General features: G+C 42.1%; 1 protein-coding gene across 1 annotated transcript in view; it reads right to left on the bottom strand.

The window, feature by feature from the left end:
* The window catches only part of LOC103131681 (nodal modulator 1-like), a 32,186-nt gene that overhangs the window by 8,832 nt on the left and 1,621 nt on the right, over positions 1–21,733 (bottom strand). Inside the window, 34 exon segments of the mRNA XM_007543382.2 lie at positions 694–915; positions 1,003–1,098; positions 1,181–1,244; positions 1,443–1,530; positions 2,222–2,358; positions 3,500–3,631; positions 3,740–3,881; positions 4,683–4,860; positions 4,956–5,106; positions 5,486–5,591; positions 5,855–5,944; positions 7,059–7,196; positions 7,778–7,930; positions 9,045–9,117; positions 9,258–9,364; positions 10,717–10,817; positions 10,926–10,971; positions 11,044–11,133; positions 11,655–11,816; positions 11,818–11,874; positions 12,967–13,149; positions 13,238–13,316; positions 13,415–13,570; positions 14,399–14,529; positions 14,698–14,881; positions 15,755–15,852; positions 16,161–16,266; positions 16,377–16,522; positions 18,044–18,226; positions 19,391–19,538; positions 19,760–19,905; positions 20,242–20,327; positions 20,418–20,570; positions 20,666–20,814. Coding sequence (XP_007543444.1) covers positions 694–915; positions 1,003–1,098; positions 1,181–1,244; positions 1,443–1,530; positions 2,222–2,358; positions 3,500–3,631; positions 3,740–3,881; positions 4,683–4,860; positions 4,956–5,106; positions 5,486–5,591; positions 5,855–5,944; positions 7,059–7,196; positions 7,778–7,930; positions 9,045–9,117; positions 9,258–9,364; positions 10,717–10,817; positions 10,926–10,971; positions 11,044–11,133; positions 11,655–11,816; positions 11,818–11,874; positions 12,967–13,149; positions 13,238–13,316; positions 13,415–13,570; positions 14,399–14,529; positions 14,698–14,881; positions 15,755–15,852; positions 16,161–16,266; positions 16,377–16,522; positions 18,044–18,226; positions 19,391–19,538; positions 19,760–19,905; positions 20,242–20,327; positions 20,418–20,570; positions 20,666–20,814 — 4,281 coding nt within the window.

The raw sequence follows: 21,733 nt of genomic DNA, 5'->3' as shown, positions 1-21,733 counted from the left end.
AGATTTAGAGATCAAATTTTCTGTCTTTTTGTCAAGTTTTGATTTCATAATTCCACCTGGCGAGTCTGATTTGTCTCACAGAAGATATAGCTAAGATTATTTTACAATTCAGTCAGAACTGGGAGTCTGCCCCAGGTCACATATTAACACAAAAATATGTGTATGTGTATTTTTGTGTTATTTTTATTTAAACAAAAAAAAATAATTCAATGAAAAGTTAATGTAAGCATAGACGGAGCAGCGAGATCAGAGGTCTGCAACCTGTGGCTCTTTGGACCTCTGACTAAATAAATACAGAACCAACAATTTTTAAAAAAATATAAATATAACATTTTTGTTTTTTGCATGGAATAAATCCTGCATTAAATTTACCACAACAGAATGGCACAAGTACTAGTACTATTTATTATCTTTTTCTCATCATTACATTCTTCCCAAAGACAAAAACGTATCGATTCTCTTTATGTTAATGTTTTTTTTTTTTATTATTATTATTTATTTTAAAAACAGAAGTAAAATGGTGGTGCTTTAAAAATGACTGCAAATTTCCGTAGTGGATATTCAACTTGTCTTTTCACAAAACGCTATGCATCAGTTGTGAGTTTTATTTCGCTGGACTGAGGGGGGGAATCGTGTGTTGGGTTTGTAAAGGTTGCAGACCCGCGATCTAGATCATGGAATGCGCGAACGGACCTGGCCCAGTAGGAGAACTCGTAGTGAAACGGGCCCGCCAGCTCGTCGGCCTTCTCCAGGATGGGGGGACTGTCGTCTCTGACGCCGCCCTGCTCCTCGGCTGCTCGCCGCTCTCGTTCCTGCCGCCGCAGCTGGATCTCCTGCAGCTGCTGCTCCTGCCGCTGCTCCTCCAGGCTGCGCAGCGGGCCGAGCACCAGCGCCGGCTCGCTCTCGATGGACGACCTGAGCGGGGGGGTGAGGGGGGATGAAAACAGTTTAACGGACGCTCAAATGGATAGAGACGTAGCAGCCCGAGGCTTCTTGAGTTACTTGATGGTGACTGTGACGTCCAGCATCTTGTCTGTGGTGATGAGCCCCGTCATGTGATGGCGCACGGCGGTGAGCGTCAGGATGCTGGGGGCCGAGCTGCAGAGACGAAGCAGGGACGTTTGCAACGACACTTTGTTCAAACTGTTAAACAAGCGGGAGCGGCGGCGTCTTCGCTTACGTGTCGTAGGTGTAGAAGTCCTGCTCGAACTGATGGCAGGAGCGGGGGGTGACTTTGTAAACACCTGGACAAAACCATTTTTATGTGATTAATCACTTTGCTCCAGTTTTATATTTAGCTAAGTCTGACACACACCTTTCGGGTCAAAATGCCGCGCTGCGACTATGCACGAGGGAAAGGTTTGCTGGTCTTGTGGAATTTTCCTCCATGTGCTAATTAACGCCGTGTTAAGCTAAAGAGAGGTCAGGAGAAAGAAACTCACCAGGCTTGGAGAGGCAGAAGCGATTGACTCCTTTGGAGAGGTTGTAGACGCCGACGTTCTCGGGTTTGCTGCCATCTTGGAAGAACTCCTGCGGGGGAAGCGAGCGGAAAGACGTCGTGAAAACTCCGGGGAGAGCGGTCAGCTCAGGGATGGAAAATACTGATTACTGAGTCAAGCTAAGGTAAGAGGTCATTTTCTGAAACGCCCAAGTTTTCTCTTGCGTCGAGAGGGCTGAGCGTTAAATTTTGAGTAATATACTTTAAAAACAAAATTAAACTTTAACTTCGTTTGTCAGCTAACTCAGTAAACAAAAAGATGTGGCCTTCCTCACTTTATTAAACTTGGACATATTTATAAAATACAACAACGCAGGAACCTATGTTTTGCTATTCATTTTTCTGCTAAACAGAAAAATAAAAGTTGAAAAAAAAATTTATATGTGACACACTTAATTCCCCATGACCAGAGAGATATCGGTTGCTCTTGAAGAAACGTTCAAAATTTGCTCCATTCAGTGATCCAAGTCAAAATCAACTTTGTTTATTGTAATCGTGTTTTTCTTTTTCATTATTTTTCCATCATGTCACAATTTTACAGTTTTGAGAAGTTGACGCTGCCTCTTCTGGACGGAGGCCAAACTACAACACTATAAGAAGGTCTAAGCAGATGTTATGAGTTAATCGAGTGGCGCTAACTTTAATCTAATAAACCATTAACCGACAACTAATCGTAAGTCGATTAATCGTTTGCGTCCCTTGCTCGGACGGCTGCATACTGACCAAAGTGATGGCGTGGGACAGGGAGCAGCGCAGGATGTAGCCGATCTGTCTGAACTCGACGCCCAAGACGTCCGAGTCCAGGACCTCCACTTCCAGGGATTTATGCTTCCAGCACCATTCCTCATGAGAAATGCCCACTGGGAGCAGAAACAGCGGGAGAAAAAAAATAACTTCAACGAAGGTTGAGAAAAGTCCTCGGAAGTATCTCGCCTGTGCTCCCCGACGGGATCTTTAAGAAAAAGCTTAAGAACGTTAAGCACCGCAGCAGTCAGGGCTGCCAACACCAAACTGAGAACAGACACCTCAGGGATGCTGCGTGTGCCGACAGCTTGCAGGCAAATAACAGAATGTACACTGTATGCTGAGCAGGATTATGGATGTATGGAGCAGCAGGAGACCCAGAGGTGCCATCTGTGCGATAACATGTCTGCTATTTTACCACAGTTATGATCTAAAGGTGTTAATTACAAATTGATTTCCCAATAATTAGCCGCGGAGTCAGAGGGGAGGAAGAACGACTTTTACAGAGACACTCGGAGGAAACGAGCATCTATTTGCCCCCCCCTAACCCCGCCTCCCCCCAAAAACAGCAGAGGTTGATTTTCACAGAAGACAAATGCATGAAAATAACTCTTTGATCCACAGCTTGTTTTTGAAGTTTGCCCACTTATAAGAAAACGAACAGCCTCTAAGTATTATGGTAATTAGATCTCATGAAGAATATCGCAAAAAAAAAAAAAAAATCCCAATATGCAAGAGTGATTTGCATTTCTTTGACTGAAATGAGAACAGTGGCGTTAAAGGAAAAGAATCAGGCTTCCACAGCTTTTATCCTGCTTTTACTGTCCGTCAAACTCAAAAATGTCACATCAAGTTCATTTGAATTTTATGACTTTCCGATGTAAACCAACAGACCCTAGTATTACCCTGAGGTCTACAGAGAACTTCATACGCCACAGCCAGGAATGATTAACCTGTAAATCAGGAAGTAATTTCTACAGAACCTATTTGGCAACAGGAAGTAGGATAACTGAAGATGCATAGATGGGTCTTGAAGCATGATGGTGATTCAAACCTGCTGAGTGTCAAAAAGAGAATCATTTTTGGAGTGGAGAAGCAACTCTTCACACATTAGTCCCACAAAACGTCTGTTGCTTAGCAGCCAACAAACCTAAAGGTTTCAAAGTTACACAACAAAAAAACTTACAAATTCAGCAGAGGATGAATTGATTTTTTTTCCCCCCTCAGTCTAAATACTTAGTAATAAATTTAAACAACCTTTATATTTTCCAGGCAAAACGTTGTCAAAGTTGAAGCTGAGGACATCGGCACTGCCAGCCAAAGCCACCGTCTTCCTCTCTCCCTGCCGGCTCACCGGCTGCAGGGTCACAGACAGGTCGTCGCAGGAAGCTGCAAGAAACCAGCGAGCACGGGGACGGCTTAGACCGGTGTGAAACATTTACTCGTTTAAGGGCAACAGAGAAACCTGCATCGAGGATCAACCAGGAGAGCATTTACCGAGGCAGTAAACTTTTCCCGAGACGGAAGCCATGAACTGGGTGAAAAGCAGGTCTGTGAGCGGCCGGTCCACGAGCGACACCTCCAGGGCCTGAGGCTGGAGGGCCAGGCCTGCTTTCACCTCCGCTTCGGGGAGCGACACCTGAACACACGGAGGACAAGGCAGGGGAGCCACATCTGTACAGAGCTTCCACAACAGAATGACACAAATGGTGCTGTGTTCCTTGGTTCCTGGGATTTTCACACAAGTCCCTCTGTTCAGTCCCACTGGGGATCGAAGTGGCAACATTTGTTACATCTTCAGCTGGTCAGGTTCATTTTTAAACTGCGCCGTGTTAAACGGCCCAAACCCTCAGGAAATCCCGCCGCCACCATCACCTGCCGCAGCGCTGCGTCAAGAACTTACGCAGGAAATGACACGAAACCATCAGAAGACGACGTGAGCTCAACTTCCTTCTTCGCAAAAAGGGAAACAAAAACGGAGTAGAGCCGGATTTTAGCGACTGCTGCAATTCTCTTTTGTCTTTGGTCAAAGACCACGAGCCGTTTCTCCTGCTAGAGCTGCATCACGTGTGCATTCAAGCAGCGCCGGAGTTCACTTCAACCCGACCGAGATCTGGGCTCTTAGGTGGACCAGAGTTCGCTTTTTGGGTCTGCATCAGAGCTCGGTTCCACATTCACACCTCCCCCAAGCGAACCGGACTTTCTAGACCAAAGCTGACTAAGCAGGGCTGGAGTGAATGCACCCTAAAAGAGAAAAGTTAGTTTCTGTTCTAAAACCAAAAAACAATACAAGTTGGGAAAACTTCTAAACGTCAAACTTAATGTTTGTGAATCACTTTCCAGATTTATAAAAACTAAAAAGGTTAAATTATTTAAACGATTAAAGAGCCCAGATGATTTCGGACACTTAGACGAAACCTGAAAGCTACGCGAGACTCACATGGACGCTGTAGTTCCCAGGTTTGGCCTGGAAGCAGAAGGCCCCCTGAGGGTCCGAATCGGTGGTCCAGGTGAGAGCCTTGTCCTGGCCCCGGTGGGTCAGAGTGACCTTGTAGCGCCCCTGCTGCTTCATGCCCTCAGGCAGGCGGCTGACGGAGATCTGGCCACAAACGCTGAACCTGCGTTCAACAAACATCAGGACGCTACAAGGCTTCTCGGGGACACCAACCACTTCCTGTTGGTACTCGTTCGAGTTAGAAAACGGCAAACCTACCCCGCTGTGATGATGTCGGGAAGCTGGGGCGTGTTGGGGGCGATCTTCACCGTGACCGTCTCGAAGAGCATCAGCTCCTTGGTGACGCGGATGGTGTAGACGCCGGCCGTCATGTTCTCCAGCCGGAAGGAGCCGTCTTCCTTACTGACGACTGTGGGGGACAACAGGAAGGACGGTGCAGCGTCAGAACGCGTTTGAAATGTGAACTACAAGACGCTACCACGGAGGTTAAATCTGCAGAGGAAACGAGAAGTCTTCAAAAGCCCAAGTAAAGAAAATCCAAAGATATTTTCTATTAGTTAGTGTGCTGAGACGGCTTCTGATATGGGCAGTACGGTCACCACCCAGGGTGGCATGCCTTCAGGGCGGCACGAAAGAAGACTCGTTCAATTTGCAGAGTGAAATATATTTCACATTGAATGTTTGTAAAAAATAAAAAAAATATATATATAAAACCTGCCAAACTCATCTACAGGATATGTAATATTGTGTATTTTTTTATAACACAACACAGTGATGCTAAAGCTTACCCTTAATCTGATTGTTGAGCGAGACGGTGGCGTCTGCCACGCCCTCTCCGTCGGCGCTGTTCAGCACGCGGCCCGTCACAGAAAAGCCCATCACACGGAAGATGGGCTGAAAACAGTGCGACAAAAACAGAACGACGGCGTTCATAAATGTCAGTGATGAGTAAGATCTGAACATTACCAAACACAAAAGGAGAGAGGGATTTCAGGTCATTTTAGGTTGAAAACATGTTTTTGTTTTTGTTTTTTTTTTGCACTTAATACCGAGTGCATAAATTAAGCTGCAGGAATTATTCCTTTCTCTGCTTAACGCTTAGTAAATTACAAAGCGAAACAAAACCAAGAAGGAGAATCTGAATTTGAACTTTTTACCTCGAGTTTCAAGCTGTTGTGTTCCACCTTGAAATTCATCCTGGAGGGAGCGACATCGAAAGTGATCCTTTCTCCTCTGTAGAAAGGCACCTGCAGAGGAAGGAGGGGCACAAATGAAAGGAGTCATTTTTCTGCTTTGAAACAACAATCTGATCAAAACAAACCCCTGAAGGTGCATTTAAAATAATTTTCACAATATCAACAGTGGGTTTTTTTTTGTTTGTTTTTTTGTTCTTTGGTAATATCAATATTTTTTTTTTATTTATGGTTCTTGCCGTAGAATCGAGCTGCTACATCAGCATGACATGGTTGGGTGGTTATGCAAGACAGGGGAAGTCATTATTATAAAAATAATAGAGAATGTAGGATGTGGTGGCATCTAGTGGTCTAAACTGAAAACTGCAACCATCTGGAAATCCGTGGCCTATCTCTTAAACATACAGGAAGAAATTACACTGCAAAGAATTTGTATTTCTGCAGAAAGATTTAATCACTCACTTTAATGCGAGAGATTAAACATGGGAAGCAGCCTTGATTTCAAACTTGAAAATACAAACTGTCCAGACTAAAAGGGGATAAAAATTTGGAATTGGGACAAAAATTGTCCAAGATCTGCAGAAAAAGTCAGTCAGTAAATAAAAGGTGTCTTGAGCGGATTCATTTGATTCATTCTAGCAAAATTTCTTCCTCAAAACTTAATTAAAAAACTTAATTAGAAGGTTTTCCTAGCCTGGCCTACGTACTTATTCTCAATTCTCATCTCCTCTCAATGCTCCGCCTGGACTTTCTCTCACTGAGCTGGATCTCTCCTTTCTTATTGGGCCATATTTTCTTCCATTTTTGATTCATAGCAAAAGCATTCAATGACAAAACGAAAAGGGTCTTTAGTAGGAAAGAACAAAAAAAAAAAAGTGCAGAAGTTGTTGCTAACTTAGCTTGTTCAGCAAAATAGGCCTAGCATAATTTTTTTAATTCAAGGGCATGCACAGGTTAGAACTTTATAACTGGGTTTCGCCAAACACCATCCGAATGCACCACTTTAAGCAAAATACATAAGTAGTACTGATTTCTTTACACCGTTTTATACACTGTTCCATTTAACTGGCCCAGGTAGTAAATTAATGACTGTTAGCTATAGTTTTATAGCTCACATTAACGTGGATCTGCGCCTGGTCTTAGCAAACAGAAAAGCAGAAGGACATACCACGGTGTACTCGCCGCTGGCCAGCGAAGAAAACGTGAAGGTGCCGTCGTTCTTTGACTGAGTGCTGCACAGGTAGACGAGGGAGCTGTCCTCATTATCCGCTCCGTCCACTGGGGACATGTTGCAGCCACTGATGTCCTGGAAGTTCAAGAACATTAGCATTTTCAACCCATCAAGGACCACATTACGGCCGCCATCATTTCAAAGGTTAGAGTTAACCATAAACACAAAGGTGCACTGTAGATTTTTGACAGATTTAAACAGCTTAGGCTTTGAATGTGGGACCTTGAAAACCACAGACAGGAGAGGGAAAGATCAACAGAAGGATGGACAGATGGATGTATAATGGAAGGTGGGATTGTTAAATCAACGACTTCTAGATGGCCGGAAGGACAGACATGGATGCATCGACAGACTGGAAAGTCTGGATGAATGAATGCAGTTTTTAGACAGTTAGACGAGATGCACAATCAGAGAAAATGGATTTTTCAATGTTCTCATTTTTCTATACCTGCCTATGAAGACTAGGAAACCACCTCAAACAAATGTAATCCTTTTCCAGGCTCCAAATAAAATGCTAGGAATAGATTTAAGTTGAAGCAAAAAACAAACACAAAAACAAACCTGATCCCTTCTAGATTAGCTTGAAAGACAAAAACTTTCCGATCCGGCTTCACTCCTCTCGTTCGTTGGAAACGTGCGAACGGATGTTGGTTTACCTCTTTCCTGACCGTGGCCGAGTACAGCAGGAAGGTGACCTCCTTCATGGGCTCTCCATCACTGCGGACCTCCCCAGAGACGTCGTAGCCTCCAACCACCAGATGCTCGGCGGCCAGAGCGTTGGCATTGGAGACGTGCACAGCGGTCTTACTCTGCATGGAGACAGCAAAGGTTGCTGCGTTAGGCTGCATGCAGGGGCGAAACAGTTCCCCTTGTTTAGAGACTGTGTGATTAGTCCCAGATCAGCAAGTAAGTGAATACTGAAGGTTTTTTTTGTTTTGTTTTGTTTTCTATCCTCAAGAGATGCAGAGTTAAACACAATTTTTAAATCTCAAGACATCAAGATATTTAAAGCATTTTTTTTTAGACATCTGGACATTTGAAGAAGAAAATATTTACCCAGTTGAGTTAATATTTGAATGTCAACCCAACGCTGAATTGGCTTCTGATCCAATTACCCTTTTTTTTTTTTTGGGCAGCATTTAAATATTGCCAGATTCTTTCATGAACAGATCAAATTACGATCAAAAGAAGAAAAAAAGAAACAAGCAAGTAAAACCATTCTATTTTTAGTCTGAAATTATCCTTGAATTTTATTTCTGTAAGATTTTGAGTGGGTCATGTCGCATGAGGTAAGCTAACATATTATTAGAAGTGGCAAGAAAATACTAGAAATAAAAAAAAAAAAACAACAGCTACCTCGGCATAGACTTTGATGTCTCGCCTCATGTATAGCGTAAAGACAACAGTGAAAACTTTTCTTTCTACATTCGCCCTGATATTTGATTTACTGTGACGAATCTGGGGTGGAAAACCGAAACACGGATTCCCGTTTAAAAGCCAACAAGCCTGAACAAGGTTATGAGCAAAGTCTCGACACCAAATTGCATACAGTGCAGTTTGAAATGTGCTGTCCCGCTCGGAAAGTGCTCGATTTTCAGGTGCTTTCCTTTTAGCGCCCGGGTCTGTCCTGGCGGTGAACAGTGATTTAAAACATAATTCAGGAAAAGTGCAGAAAGTTCACAATTCCAACTCCTCCCAGAAAGATAAAGTCAGAAGAAAATTGTCGTCGTGGTCGCTCGTAACGTCGACGCGAAAATGCCCTCGAAACTCGTAAATCCGTTACTATTTTTTTTTTTGAACACATAAAAGAAGTGGCCGTTAATCACAGCTGTAACCTTCTGCGTGATTAAATGGCAGGACCTACAAACAGAATGCCACGCGTTTTACTGTGGTAGCGTAAAACCCTGCATGAAATACACCAACCTTCTCCAGAGACCAGGAGGGATGGAAGGCTGTGATATCATAACTTCCAGGCAGCACTTTGAAGAAGGTGTACCTGTGTTAACGAGGGGGGAAAAAAAAAGCAAAAAAAAACAGATGAAGTTTTTGCCAGCAGTTAATTTCACCAGTGTGATTTCTGCTGAGGCATTTTGTGCAAAAATCCTTATTAAACAAAGAGAGCCACGGTGCACTTACTTTCCTCCAGGTTGTGTGAAAACACTCCTGACTTTCTCTTCTGATCCCGCCTGGCTCAGTTTGACTTCGACTCCAGCGGGGCCCAGGAGGTGGCTCTTACTCAGAACCTAGGCGGTCGGATTACACAGGGGAAAGAAAATATTCAAAACAAAAACCAGCAGCAGGACGGAAACTGCACCAGCTGATCGCGTCTGTGGAGAAACGGCTTCATTTAGACTAAGAAAACAGCCTGGATACATAGATTTATTACTGTTCATTAAATGTAGCGGCTTGAATCAGAGTTCAGACTATTTACACACATTTTGCTCTCCGACTACGACTTTTGATGAAGGCGTTCATCATGACTTCAGATTAATTTCATTCGACAGATGATAAACTTTAGGTTGCTGAAATCACATGGTTTTTTTTCCAAGCTTAAACCTGTGATGGAAAATACATATATTTGGATGTGTGTAATTATGTTAAATGGTGCTCTTTAAAGTCAGTGATCTTATTCAGATTTTTTTTTTTTTTGAAACTGTGAATGGATTCTTGGCTTTTTCTGCTGAGAATTAAAAAAGCCAAGGTAGCCAAGATAGAAGGATATTGTCACATTTTGTTTTTAAGCTGCCTTGGTCATAAAAAAAACTGAGAAACTTGCAGAACTGCATAGAAGTCCAGATAGATTTTTCAAAACTTCTCAAAATGTTTCCGTTTCTGTTCCACACGTGTTTTGTTCACCAAAACATGCTGTTCAAAGCGCTTTAGCTATGTAAAAAGTCAAAGTTTATGAAAAAGGGGCATATGCGTTTATGCATAAATGGACATGCCATTGTAAACAATAGCATGTTTAGCCATTGATCAACTCACAAGCTATTGAGTTTGTGAGTTGTTATCTCACAAACTCAAAAAAAAACAAAAAAAAAAAAACAAAGTTGCACGCATAAACGCATAAACTCTTTGTGAACATGTACGGAGCACAGAGTAGAGCAGTGCTTTCCCTCCCGCTCCTGTTGCTGCGCGCTGGTGCCCAGCTGGCTGAAAGAAAGCGACAAAAGTTTCCGTCTGCTTACTAGAAAGAGAAATTGGGCCATTTGGAAATATTTCTGGTCCCCGGGAACAGAAACAGTCATGGCATGAAAAGCTTTTTATTATCATTTTCTAAATGAAGATTACTGAAAGGAAGCAAAACCACTGTGGAACTACAAAAAAAAAAAGAAAAAGTCTGCAATAAGATCTTACACTACAACAAAACGTAGCAGCTAGTTACTCTATATTTTTGCTTAATTGACTTTATCTGTCTTTACATGAAGGGGAGCAGAAAATTGCAACTGTGGTTCACAGATTGTGCAACTCTAAGCACCACATAGTCAACTGGTTGGTAAAAATTATTCACACAGTGGCATTCTTAATTGTTTCTTTCAGTTATCATGAAGTGTAATTTCCTTTGACGTGTTTTGAAAACCACAGAAAGCCTTACCGTTCCTGAGACCGAGAAGCCTGTAAAAACAAAATTGATGTCTTCTTCTTTGGTGCAGATGTCACTGACTCCATCCACATGCAGGTCCACGCTGGTTGGCTCTGTTGGCAGTAAACAAGAACAATAACCACACACACACACACACACACACACACACACACACACAGCCTGCAGACAACCTGTGGTTAAGAGTTAAAAAGACTTCTCACCAAAGCTCCAGCCGAGAGGAGGCTCGATCTTCAAAACAAAGTCTCCCTACATTTCAGAGAGACAAGTGTGAGCTTCATAATGTCTGTTTCGGAAATGTTCCATCAGCAGCTTCGTTACCTTGTCATAGAGGGGGATCATGAAGTACCCATTGATCGGAGCGCAGTCAGTCTGATACTTTAAGGAGCCTTGTTTAGTGTACAGTTTAATCTGGGAACCAAACAGGACACGGAAAAAGCATTTGATATGTGCTCGACTTTATTTTAGGGTTTTAATTGCATTCAGTTGGGTGCTTTTAAGCCCAAGGTTGATTTCACAGGTTTAAATAACCCTGTGCCTAAATCCTCTGGAGGCTTGAATGAGGCAGGATTAGGAGGAGCACTTAAGGTCTTCCTCATCAACTCTGACAGATATTAGGATATTAGGATTAGGAGTGACTGCCACGTGGAGAACATGCACAAGATTATAGTACTAATTTCAAATGATACCTTTAAAACAAAACCTAAGCACACACAACAGATAAACAGATAATGTAGCTAAACTACCATCGAACTACGTTCATTGTATAATTATATATACAGGCAATTTATTATTATTATTATTATTATTATTATTATTATTATTACCAGAACAGAGTATTGTTTACGTGTTTTATTCTGCCATTCATGCAGATAGCTCCGCCTAACCTTTGGTTTGCTACGATAAACCAGCTAGCGGCTAGCTCATCTCACCTCGATCAGGGAGTAGTTGATTTCAACGTCGGATTTTACAAATCCACCACAAGCCACCACGATGTCATCTGAGGAGCCGGCCAGGACCTGCGTGTAGATGACGCAGAACAAGAACCAAAAAGATCCTACATCTGCTCGGATCGTAATTCTCAACATCTTTGACAGACCGATCAGAGCCACCCAGCACGCTGCCTCCGGTTCCGTACCAGCTGAGCTGCCGCTGTCAGTCAGTGCTCTGAAACGTCCTCAGCAGCGCCCTCTCGCGGGTCGGAGGATATATAATAACTCAGACAATTAAAAAAAAAGCGTATTCATGAAAATACGTAATAGGGAGACTTAACTCTATTAATTTTTTTAAGAACATAAATGGAGCTAAAGACAGATAAGTACATGAAAAAAAAACGTATTGGGTCAAAAGAGAACTGACTGAGACTGAGGTGAAGGTGGAGATTCACCCCATCCAGAAACACATTATGGGTCAGATCAAAGCAGAATGACCTAGTTAAAGTTCAGACCTTATTCTAAATGACAATATGTAGCAATATTGGTGCATCACAGAAGTCAAAATAAAAGATACGATGTGGTTTTAACAGGACAGTGTTGAGAGGTTTAAGTGGTCAGAATACATTTGGAAGGCAATGTAGAGTCAAAATCTGTATGCATATTTTCTTTTCTATTATATTACAAACCTTGTTTTTCCTCTGTTTACGCACCAACTACTATAGGTTTTTGACTGACCAGTAAGAAGCCACCCTGCTCCAATTCTACAATAATCCAGGAGTCATTTTAAAGTTACAAAGAAATGTTCAAAAAACATTGCTGTCGTTCAGGACAAGGCAAATTTATTAGTTTACTGCACAGCTGTTTCTATAATGTTGCATATAAAACCAAATAAAGAAATGTACACATCGCTAAAATACAGGTCGCTTTGGTATAAAGATCGCTAAAACAAAAAACTCTTAAAGTGCATGAAATGTAGACGCTGTTTATAAAGAAGTGAAGCATATTAAAGTGAAACAAAGTCCTTCTTAGAAGGAAAAGATACAAGTAACACCACAACAGCAGACCTAAAGCCACTTTCTTGACTACATATAAAAATGTCATAAGTAAAACACAGAAAAAAACTGAGAGTACGATAGCATACTCACAGAAACGCGCAAATGTTAGTGTTAATACAGGAAAACAAACAACAACAAAAACAAAAGAAATTAACGTAAGAAAAGTAAAAACAATGTACGGATTGTATTTTTGTTGTTGTTGTTGTTGGTTCAACTCCCGTATGTCTGTCTACTTGTGGAACATCTTCTCACACATGTGTGGAGGAGTTTGGTGGAGAATGTGCCAGGACCACCGCCTCGTTGAAATTGCTGGAGAAGCTGGTGTGGTAGCTGGGGCTCTGCCTGCTGGGACTGTGGAGCTGAGGCGCGGATTTGGCCACCGGGACACTCTGGGCCTGACACAGCTTCTGGATCAGGAAGCGTTTGTCCTGGCCCTCCTGGAAAACAAAAAAACCCGGGAAGATTTCAGTGCACGGGCTTTTACACCGGCAAACCTTCACTTTGCGTTCTATCCAGTCTGCACACCATAACCAGCTTCTCCCGTAGTTGATTGATGACTTTCTTGTGAGCTCCGGCGAGTGCGATCACATAAAACATGGCCAAACTGTAAAGAGAAAAATAAAAATAAAAACATTTTTAAGTTCAGCCAGAAAGACAAGAAGCATGTCTATCAAAGTGTAAAACACCACAGCGACAACTCACCACGTAACGACAAAGAAAGAGATGGCAAAGGTCTCTGACGCGAGAAAGTAGATGACGTTTCTGGCGCTTTGCGGCAGGGCTTCTACCGCGGCTGGAAGCGCCTCCCAGGACGTGTTGTATTTAGAAAACGGACCGCACGCCTGCGAGGGCTTTAGTCTGCACACAGAGGGAGAAGAGTGGAAACGTAAAATCCAAACAGAACCGGAATCGTGGTCGGTAAACTGTAATGAGAAGAATTAAAAAGTGCATATGCACATACAGTGTACCTGTGTCGATTGTGCACTTGATACGAATAAAATAAAAATCCCCAGTAAAAGGAGTATTACAAGACGCGTAAATATTTCAATTAAATAAAATAAGGAAAAGTCTAGTATGACAACCTCGTTACATTTAAAGGGTTTATTTCTGCAAGTAAAAACAAATCTACGATCTAAATCTAAGGAAAATAACCGCTACTTTTAGTGTCTGTTATAGAAGTTCAACGCAATTATTCCATGACAAAAAACAAACAAACAGAAAAAAACAACTAAAGCATGCATTTGTTAATCTACATTTATTAACATTAGTTGGTTAAGTTTCACAGAGTCGTGGCTCCAGAGCTGCAGGTTGCAGACCCTTGTGCCAACGGCTGCAGTTTTGCTGTGACCCTTAGAGGCTGAATCTCCTTGTAGAGGTCAACTGTCCATTCTGCAGGTTTCCCCATGATCGAGAAGGCCATAATACGGCCATAGCATAAGATTACCGTATTTACCGTCCTGTTTTAATCTCATCTGATTTAAACTCATCGGAGGTTTTGACTTTTTGAGTTGAATTACTGAAATAAGGGAACATTTCATTGATAGCCTGACTCTTTAAGATGCAACTGTTCTTCCATCGTAGGCAAGTCTAGGAAATCTGAGATTGGAGGGCTGCTGTACGTTTCAGTCAAACCTGTTCATGTAGCTAAGAGACTGAAGCAGACATATGACTTTGTACGATACTTACTGAGCAACGCTAATAGAAATGGGGAAGCAGGCGAGAATCAGGCCGATCAGCAACACACCCAGGAAGAAGAAATTGGAGCTGGACGCTCGAAACGGCCGGGTGGCCGGACGGCAGTTTTTGATCAACGACAACTACGAGAGATTAAGACAAGATACACATATAAATATGCTGTATGTACATGTATATGTAAAGATTAAAAGATTTTAAAAACTATTCAAACCATTTTGGAGTTTTCACACTTTTAAGTTTATAAAATCAATCAAACAAACAAACGAAAAAAAAAAAGAAAAAGCAGCAACCTTTTTGATGTAGAAGACACAGAAGTATTTGATGGTGCAGATGGCCGGAAGCATGGGGCAGTAGAAAGTGCCGATCCAGCAGATGGTCTGACCGTAGAGAATTTCCAGCACATTTTGAGGAATACTGAACTCCTGCAGGCCCCACATCTTAGTCAAGGGACAGTCACAGAACTTTACAAGCATCCTGAGCAGGAAGAGAAAAGTGGCTGTTGTAAAACTCAGAGAAGCTGGAGGAAACTGAAAAAACCCGAAAAACAAATAAAAACGAAACTGTGCTCAACCAGAAATAAAATGTTCAATTTCTATCAGTTCCAAAAATAAAAACGCTTTCTGAAACGTAACCTCCTACGTCGGCTACACAGCTGGTTAGTCTGGGTGTGTTGGACCGTTGCTCTTATTTCTCAAACAAGTCCGAGGTTGGCCACTTATTGGAAGGTCATGGTGTTAGGAAAAAAAAAAAAAAACTTTCCATCATATCGTTTCTATGTTTAAAGTCCATTTGAAGAGACGACAAAAACTGTTTGAATGAGCATTCTGTGGCTGAACAGACTGTAGTAGAATAATTAAAAACTCAGAGCGCCACCAGCTGCAGCACCACGACAGAATCAAAGCAGCTGTGACTCGATAACAACAAAATCCTCAATTCATTTCAAGCCACACAATCCTGGCATTTCAATCACCTTGGAATGCAGGAAGCCAGATTTATGTGTGTTTTCCTGATTAATTTGCATAATAAATATCTGACCAGTAGGGGGCACTCAGCGTATTGAAATCTCAAGTCATGGTTTTACTGCTCGATGCAGGTCAGTTTTAACCCCCAGTACATTTTCCAAGAGCAACACGGTGAGCTGGTGGTCTCCTCATCCTCTGACCCTGCAACTCTTCCTCGACAAGTCGTCCACGACCTTCTACGAATCACAGAAAGTTGATCTAAGACGCTTCGTGGTTGTCGCGCTCTCTGAGCCGTTCATAAACTCGTTTTACAAGAAACGTGTTCCTGTGCCGGGGGCCGTGTCGCCTCGTGACAAAACAACCGCCGTCTCTCGCGTGAACTTACTTTCGGGGAAACTCCACAAAGATGGTGACTGCGAGTATAATGATGAAGTCAAATATGGTGAGCTTGTACATCTCCTGGCCCACACGGGTCTCCCAGCACTGCAGATAATGATAAAGAAAAAAAATAATAATAATCAAAGCCACGGAGGTGGTTAAAGAGAGAACAACAAAACAAATCTAACCAAACACACATTCTGCTGTGCACAGTGAACTTTAGCAGAGGTTTGAACTGGAAGGTCTGGAAGAACATGATACAGGAAGAGATCGGCCCAGACTTTGACTTTGTGTTGGCGTGTCACACTAAATCACAATAAAATCCATGAAGGTTTGTGGTTGAGACGTGACCAAAAATGTGGAGCTATTTTGCCGTTGAACTAATTGTGAAATCAGAGGGAAAAACAACTTACTTGGCAAAGTTTTGGGTTGCTGCAGGGATCCTCTCTACATTCATCGATCTGAGACCACAGAGAGTAGAGCAGCACGGTAATACTGGTCAACCGCATGAAGACACACCTGTGGAGAGAAGGTGAAGTTCAGACAACGGTAGCCGTTTCTCTCAAACTAACTTAGCAGGATGAGCATGGAGGGGAGGGGAGGAGTTAACGCGTGGAGGTCCACTGCACCTCATGAGAGTGAAGCGGATTTCGAAGGCGGGTGAGTAATCCTCATAGTTGATGATGACAGAGAAGAGGAGTGGAGTGACGAAGTTGGCCATGGTGATGACTATGGAGGGCAGATACTCATAGATGAGATCCACAATGAAATTCACCTGCAGGAAGGAAACAGTTGCATTCCAAGTGATTTGCGTCGACGACTGTCCTGCACAGGATGGATTTTTTTCAAAATGTTTATAGATGGAAATTCGTGGACGTTGGTATTTTAGAAAAGAAAAAAAAAATCTAAAACTTTGAAACCGTGACTTTGCTTTGTAAATAAAGAGACGGCGTTCATTACGGCAACACTCTTCTGAGGTGTAAAACAAATTTGCTTAATATTTACTTCACTTTGTGTGTCAGAACCAGAGGTCACGCTAGGCTAGTCTGTTCTGTTTTCCGCCATCTTGATGGATAAAATAAATAAATAAATAAAAATGGGTCATGTGCTATTTTTACCCATCAAATTATAATCATATTAAAATAGGCTGTTTAGCCGCATTTTTATGCGGTTTAGTTAATATTCAGCTCGTTGAACCACGACTCCAGATCCCGTCACACATAGAGCAGATGAACACGTCTAACTTTTTCTCCGTAGTGACAAAAACCACTGACTGTGGCCCCGATAACTTATAATACATTAAATTAAGCGACTCCACTTAAATTGCAAAGACTTCACCCGCTGTGGTCTGAAAGCACAGCCTCATCTACAGAGAAATCTGCGCTAGTTCATCGGTCAGTTGGATCTGTCTGATCCAAACCGAACTGCGAGCTTTTGACCCTGTGCGGTCCGGGCGTGCGCTTTTACGAGGATCTTTTTGCGTGGTTTCGCTCCCCCGAAACAGACAGATGTTACGTCTGCTGCGCTAGTGAGCGCCACTCTCCTTCTGGGTGCAGAAGGGTAACGTCTTCCAGCTCCATTTGTCAAAACCGCAGGATGAAATTAAGTTTAACGCTTCATAACAGCAGAGCCACATCCGCAGTGCTTGTGCAGCGCACTGCGCATGTTGCAGTCTAATTAACTTCTCCACCTTTATTTATTTCCTCAAGATAAACCGCCGGCTCCTCTGTTTAGACTATAAGTGGATTAGCACAACGCGGCATTCTCTTTAGTTTTCTCTGGTCTGTAATGGAGACTTGAATTAAAGGCTCCATTTCAACCGAAGGTTTGAAATGCACTTCCTAAGCAGACGCTCCAAAGCGTCCGGTCCGTAACTCTTCAACACGCCGGTCAGCAGCTCCTGGTCAGCAAGACGCCTTTAGTTCAGTGTCTATGAGAAGGTATTCAGAAAAAGTTTTTTTATTAATTGATTTTAGTTGCCTCTGCGATGAACTCCTTGCATAAAGTCTGTAATGTGTGCGCATGTGTACCAGTCAAGGGTGTTAATTATAACCTGTCAAATGACGGAGGGGCTTCAAATGTTCCCGTCGTTTAAAAAAAAAACATAACCGGTCAAATACGAAAAATATTCCGTCAATGCGACTTCAGATGGTCAGAAGCATCAAAATAATAAATGGCTCCAGAGGAACGGGAAAGAGAAAAACACAGTGGGAAGAATCGTATTAAGAAAACTAACATTAAAAGATAGACGCCATGCTTGAAACAAAAATCACGTCGGTAATAATAACGATGTTACCTTATTCTTTCTGTTTTCTACGTTCTGGGAGAAGGTGGTGGCAACGTAGATGCTGTAGAAGCAAGCGGCCAGCACTCCCATGACAAACATGTTGAGGATGACACGGAGGAGATAAATCCGACATTTGTCCTTCGTGGTGCGATCCGCCATTTTCTGTTTGATCCGCTCGTCCTCCAAATCAGTCTGGACACAGATTCAAACCAGTCAGTGAAGCGGTGCGAGAGGTTAAGCTTGAACTTGAGCAAAACCTGAAGCGCTTACAAAACCGCATCGCTAGTTTAAAATGTTGCAAAGAGCTTTCATGACGGACTGGAGCACTTAAAAAGTCAAGCCCGAAACTCAGAGGAGATCATTTGGAAGCAGTTTGGGAAATTGTTCCAGTTTTTGCATGATCCGCTGTCACCGCAGCAAATATGAGAACCGCCGAGACGCGACCCAAAACAAGAACAACAGAGATAATTTAAGGCCAATCATCAGGAGGAACCGCACTGTTTGCTTGTGCTTTTTAAAGCGGTTTTTCCAATGGTGTTTTTAACCAAATGAAAACAGGAAAAATTTGTTTTTACAAGGGAAAAAAACTGCTTGATAAATCTGTAAAGATCCAACATTCATGAAGTTAATGGCACCCATTAACTCAGATGCCTTTCGCACTCACCAGTCAATAACAAATGAGTTCAGTGAAGAGTCAAGGCAATAGCTTTTGTGAATATCCACAGAAATACAATATATTACACATTTGCAAGGCAGGAGTCTACATACAATCAAAAATGTCATGGGTTTAGGCTTTAAATTATGAATTCTAGACATTTTTTTTAATTTTCTAAAACAAGAGTTTGTGGCACAGCTTGAATTTACTGTGGATTTTATTTTATTTTTTTTACTCCAGAGTCAAAATAGGGCAAATATGTACATACACTTCAAGTAATATTTGGTTAAAACCTGGAAACATGAGGAGGCAACTAAACAGAATAATCCTAAACTCACAACAAAATTAGCTCTGGAATAAATAAATCAAGCTAACCTTTAGCCTGTGTAAGGGAGGAGACCTCAGTCACAATGAAGAAGACATGTAAAAATCTATACGATGGCAGCTCTGAACCAGGAAACCAATCAGCTTCCTCTTATAGAAAATGGTTGGTTTCCATACCAGGAAACTGCTGAAGTTTTGGCAGAACTTCAGCAGTTCTCCCAAAAGGAGTGATGATATATTGGGACAGGAATATGCTAAGACTTTATTAAAAATCTGTTTGATTTCTCTCTATATGTATCTATATATATATATATACAGACAACAAACTTTAAATGATTCAAACTCCATTTAAAACTGACTGAAAGGCTTAAACAGACCTTGAGCTCGTAGAGCAGGCTGTTCCTCTTCTGCTTTGCTGCGCTCTCGCTGGTGATGCAGAAGTCCCAGCCCGCAAAGATCTTGTTGCAAAAGCTTTGAAAGCGATCCTCATCCTTGATCAGGTGGCGCTTGAATCCTGCAGCGGACCTTAAAGAAAACATAAAACTTAAGGCTCCAACACAATTCATATCGGCGTCGAGTTCGGCAGGCGGATGCCTCCCCGCAAGCAAAATGACGCAATTTCCCATCACGCGTCTACGCCAGTGAGAACAGATTCTGAACTTCGCCTGAAGTACGTTGGAGTCTTCAACCCAAATGTTTGTATCTGCGCTCAACTGAATTTGTGAGAAGTTGGACTTCTTTAATACCTTTTCACAATCCAGAGGAGACTCAGGAGGAGGTATCCTAGAGTTGCGAGGAGATAGGCCAGCGGCAGTTTGTATATGACCTTTGGAAAATGGATTTCATCCTTTGTGTAGAAGCCGTATAAAAGGTAAGTCCGTTCCAGAATGCCCTGGAGATAAAGCACAATGATCAAGTCCTGAACATGGGTTTATACACGCAGTAACTAGTGATTCAATCCAAACATCGAGCGCAATCGTTCAAAGACGGGAAAAGTTGGCCACCAGTAATAAAACAGTTTTAAAAGTTGGGAGTTTCTACATCCTGGGTGAATAAAATGCTTAAAACAGAGACACATTTAAATCAAAATAGTCTTTACAGCTTACAATGTTTAGCACAGTCATTTTCCCTGTGTGTTCCAACCTGTGAAACCCTTAAATCATATCCCCTACTTTATCTGATTAACCGTGTATAAGTAAAACATTAGCTGCATCGTACAGAAACTTACGTCACCAGAAAGCAGATCCACAATATGTTCGTGATAGTTCTTGAGTATCCTGCGAGTGGTTCTTGGGTGGGTTCTGCAAACATTTCCTGTAGGAAAACGCGGTTAGATTCAGGCGCTTCGGCATTCCACCTCCAGTTTAAGCTTTATGACGGAAACAAACCAGTGAGTCCCCGCACCTTGATGCTGATTGTTGATGACATTTCTTGGGGTGGGGTCAAGGATCATGGGCAACATGACAAAGCAGAACATGACCAGAAAAATGATCAGGTTGAGCGCAACCAGGAAGCGCAGAAAGGAGAAGTAGGAAAGGATCCCCGTTCCAAACATCCCTACAGACAAATGAAAGAGGACGGGTAAAAAGAGCACGGCCAAAAAACACAGCGACGGCGTCTGGAACGAAAAGATGAGCGTTTGCTTGTCTCACCCTCTATCTGGTGGATGTCCGACCTCCAGAGCTTCATGGAGCTCAGGAATGCGTGAGCGTCATCCATCAGCCTCTTCATGTACCTGCTAGCGCCTTCCCTCCACTGTCTGCAGCTGCTTAGATCTTTCCTCTCCTCCATGCGCTGATCTCTGGCAGGTGACGCAGACAAACAGAATGTTACCATCAGGCGCCGGCTGGTTACTGCTGTCAAGGTATTCAGAGGTTGGTTGGTTGGTTGGTTGGTTGGTTGGTTGGTTGGTTGGTTGGTTGGTTTTGAAACCACATAGTTTCTATTATCTGGGTTTATGCAAATCAGAAGCTGAGAATGTATCCAAGTGACTAGAGTCTTCTGCCCCTCCCTCACCTGTTGCTGCTTACCGCTTTTCCAGCTGACAGAGAGAAGGTTTTCTTCCTTAGAAAGTAATTCAATAATTTCTCCAAATTTTCTTTAAATGTTTGTGTTAATTCTGGAGTTGTTCTCCTTCAGGGGATCATACACAGCAGGGATTTCCCCACAGTAAAGTTCAGACCACTCTAAATAATATTTTCAAAAATAATACAAATGAACTAAAGAAGAGAGTTTCAATTTCCTATTTATGTCATCTGTTATTGTTATTAATAACATATTGTGATAGTATTCTACTGCAGGCAAGATAAACTGAAATATAACAAAATTTTATGCTCTGAAATGTCTCTGGCACACACCCTATGCATTTGATTGGTCCAAGAAAATTACAAATAAAATCTCTAAAAAAGTGTTGTTGCTAAGTTTTATTTGCATTTAGCAAATATAAATTAATAATTTTGGTAGTTCCAGCTGACCTAAAACAAGAGAAGTTTGGTCTGATTTAACTTCAGGCAGTGAGAAAGAAAAAAAGTGTGTCTCTTTTTATCATTTTTAAAATATCCGGCTTCAAATGTAAATACAGCTTCCCAAATTTAGGCTTTTAATCAGATGTTAGATTGCACTTTATGTAAAAAAAAAAAAACTGTACAGTTTGTATATGAAGCATTTTTAAGGACTTTACACAAAAATCAAGCACTTTCCAATCTTTCTAAATCACCTAA

This window comes from Poecilia formosa, unplaced genomic scaffold, assembly GCF_000485575.1.
Source record: "Poecilia formosa unplaced genomic scaffold, Poecilia_formosa-5.1.2 Scaffold11, whole genome shotgun sequence".
Lineage (NCBI taxonomy): Eukaryota > Metazoa > Chordata > Actinopteri > Cyprinodontiformes > Poeciliidae > Poecilia > Poecilia formosa.
The sequence above is the reverse complement of the archived record's forward strand: the minus strand, read 5'-3'. Positions and strand labels throughout refer to the sequence as shown.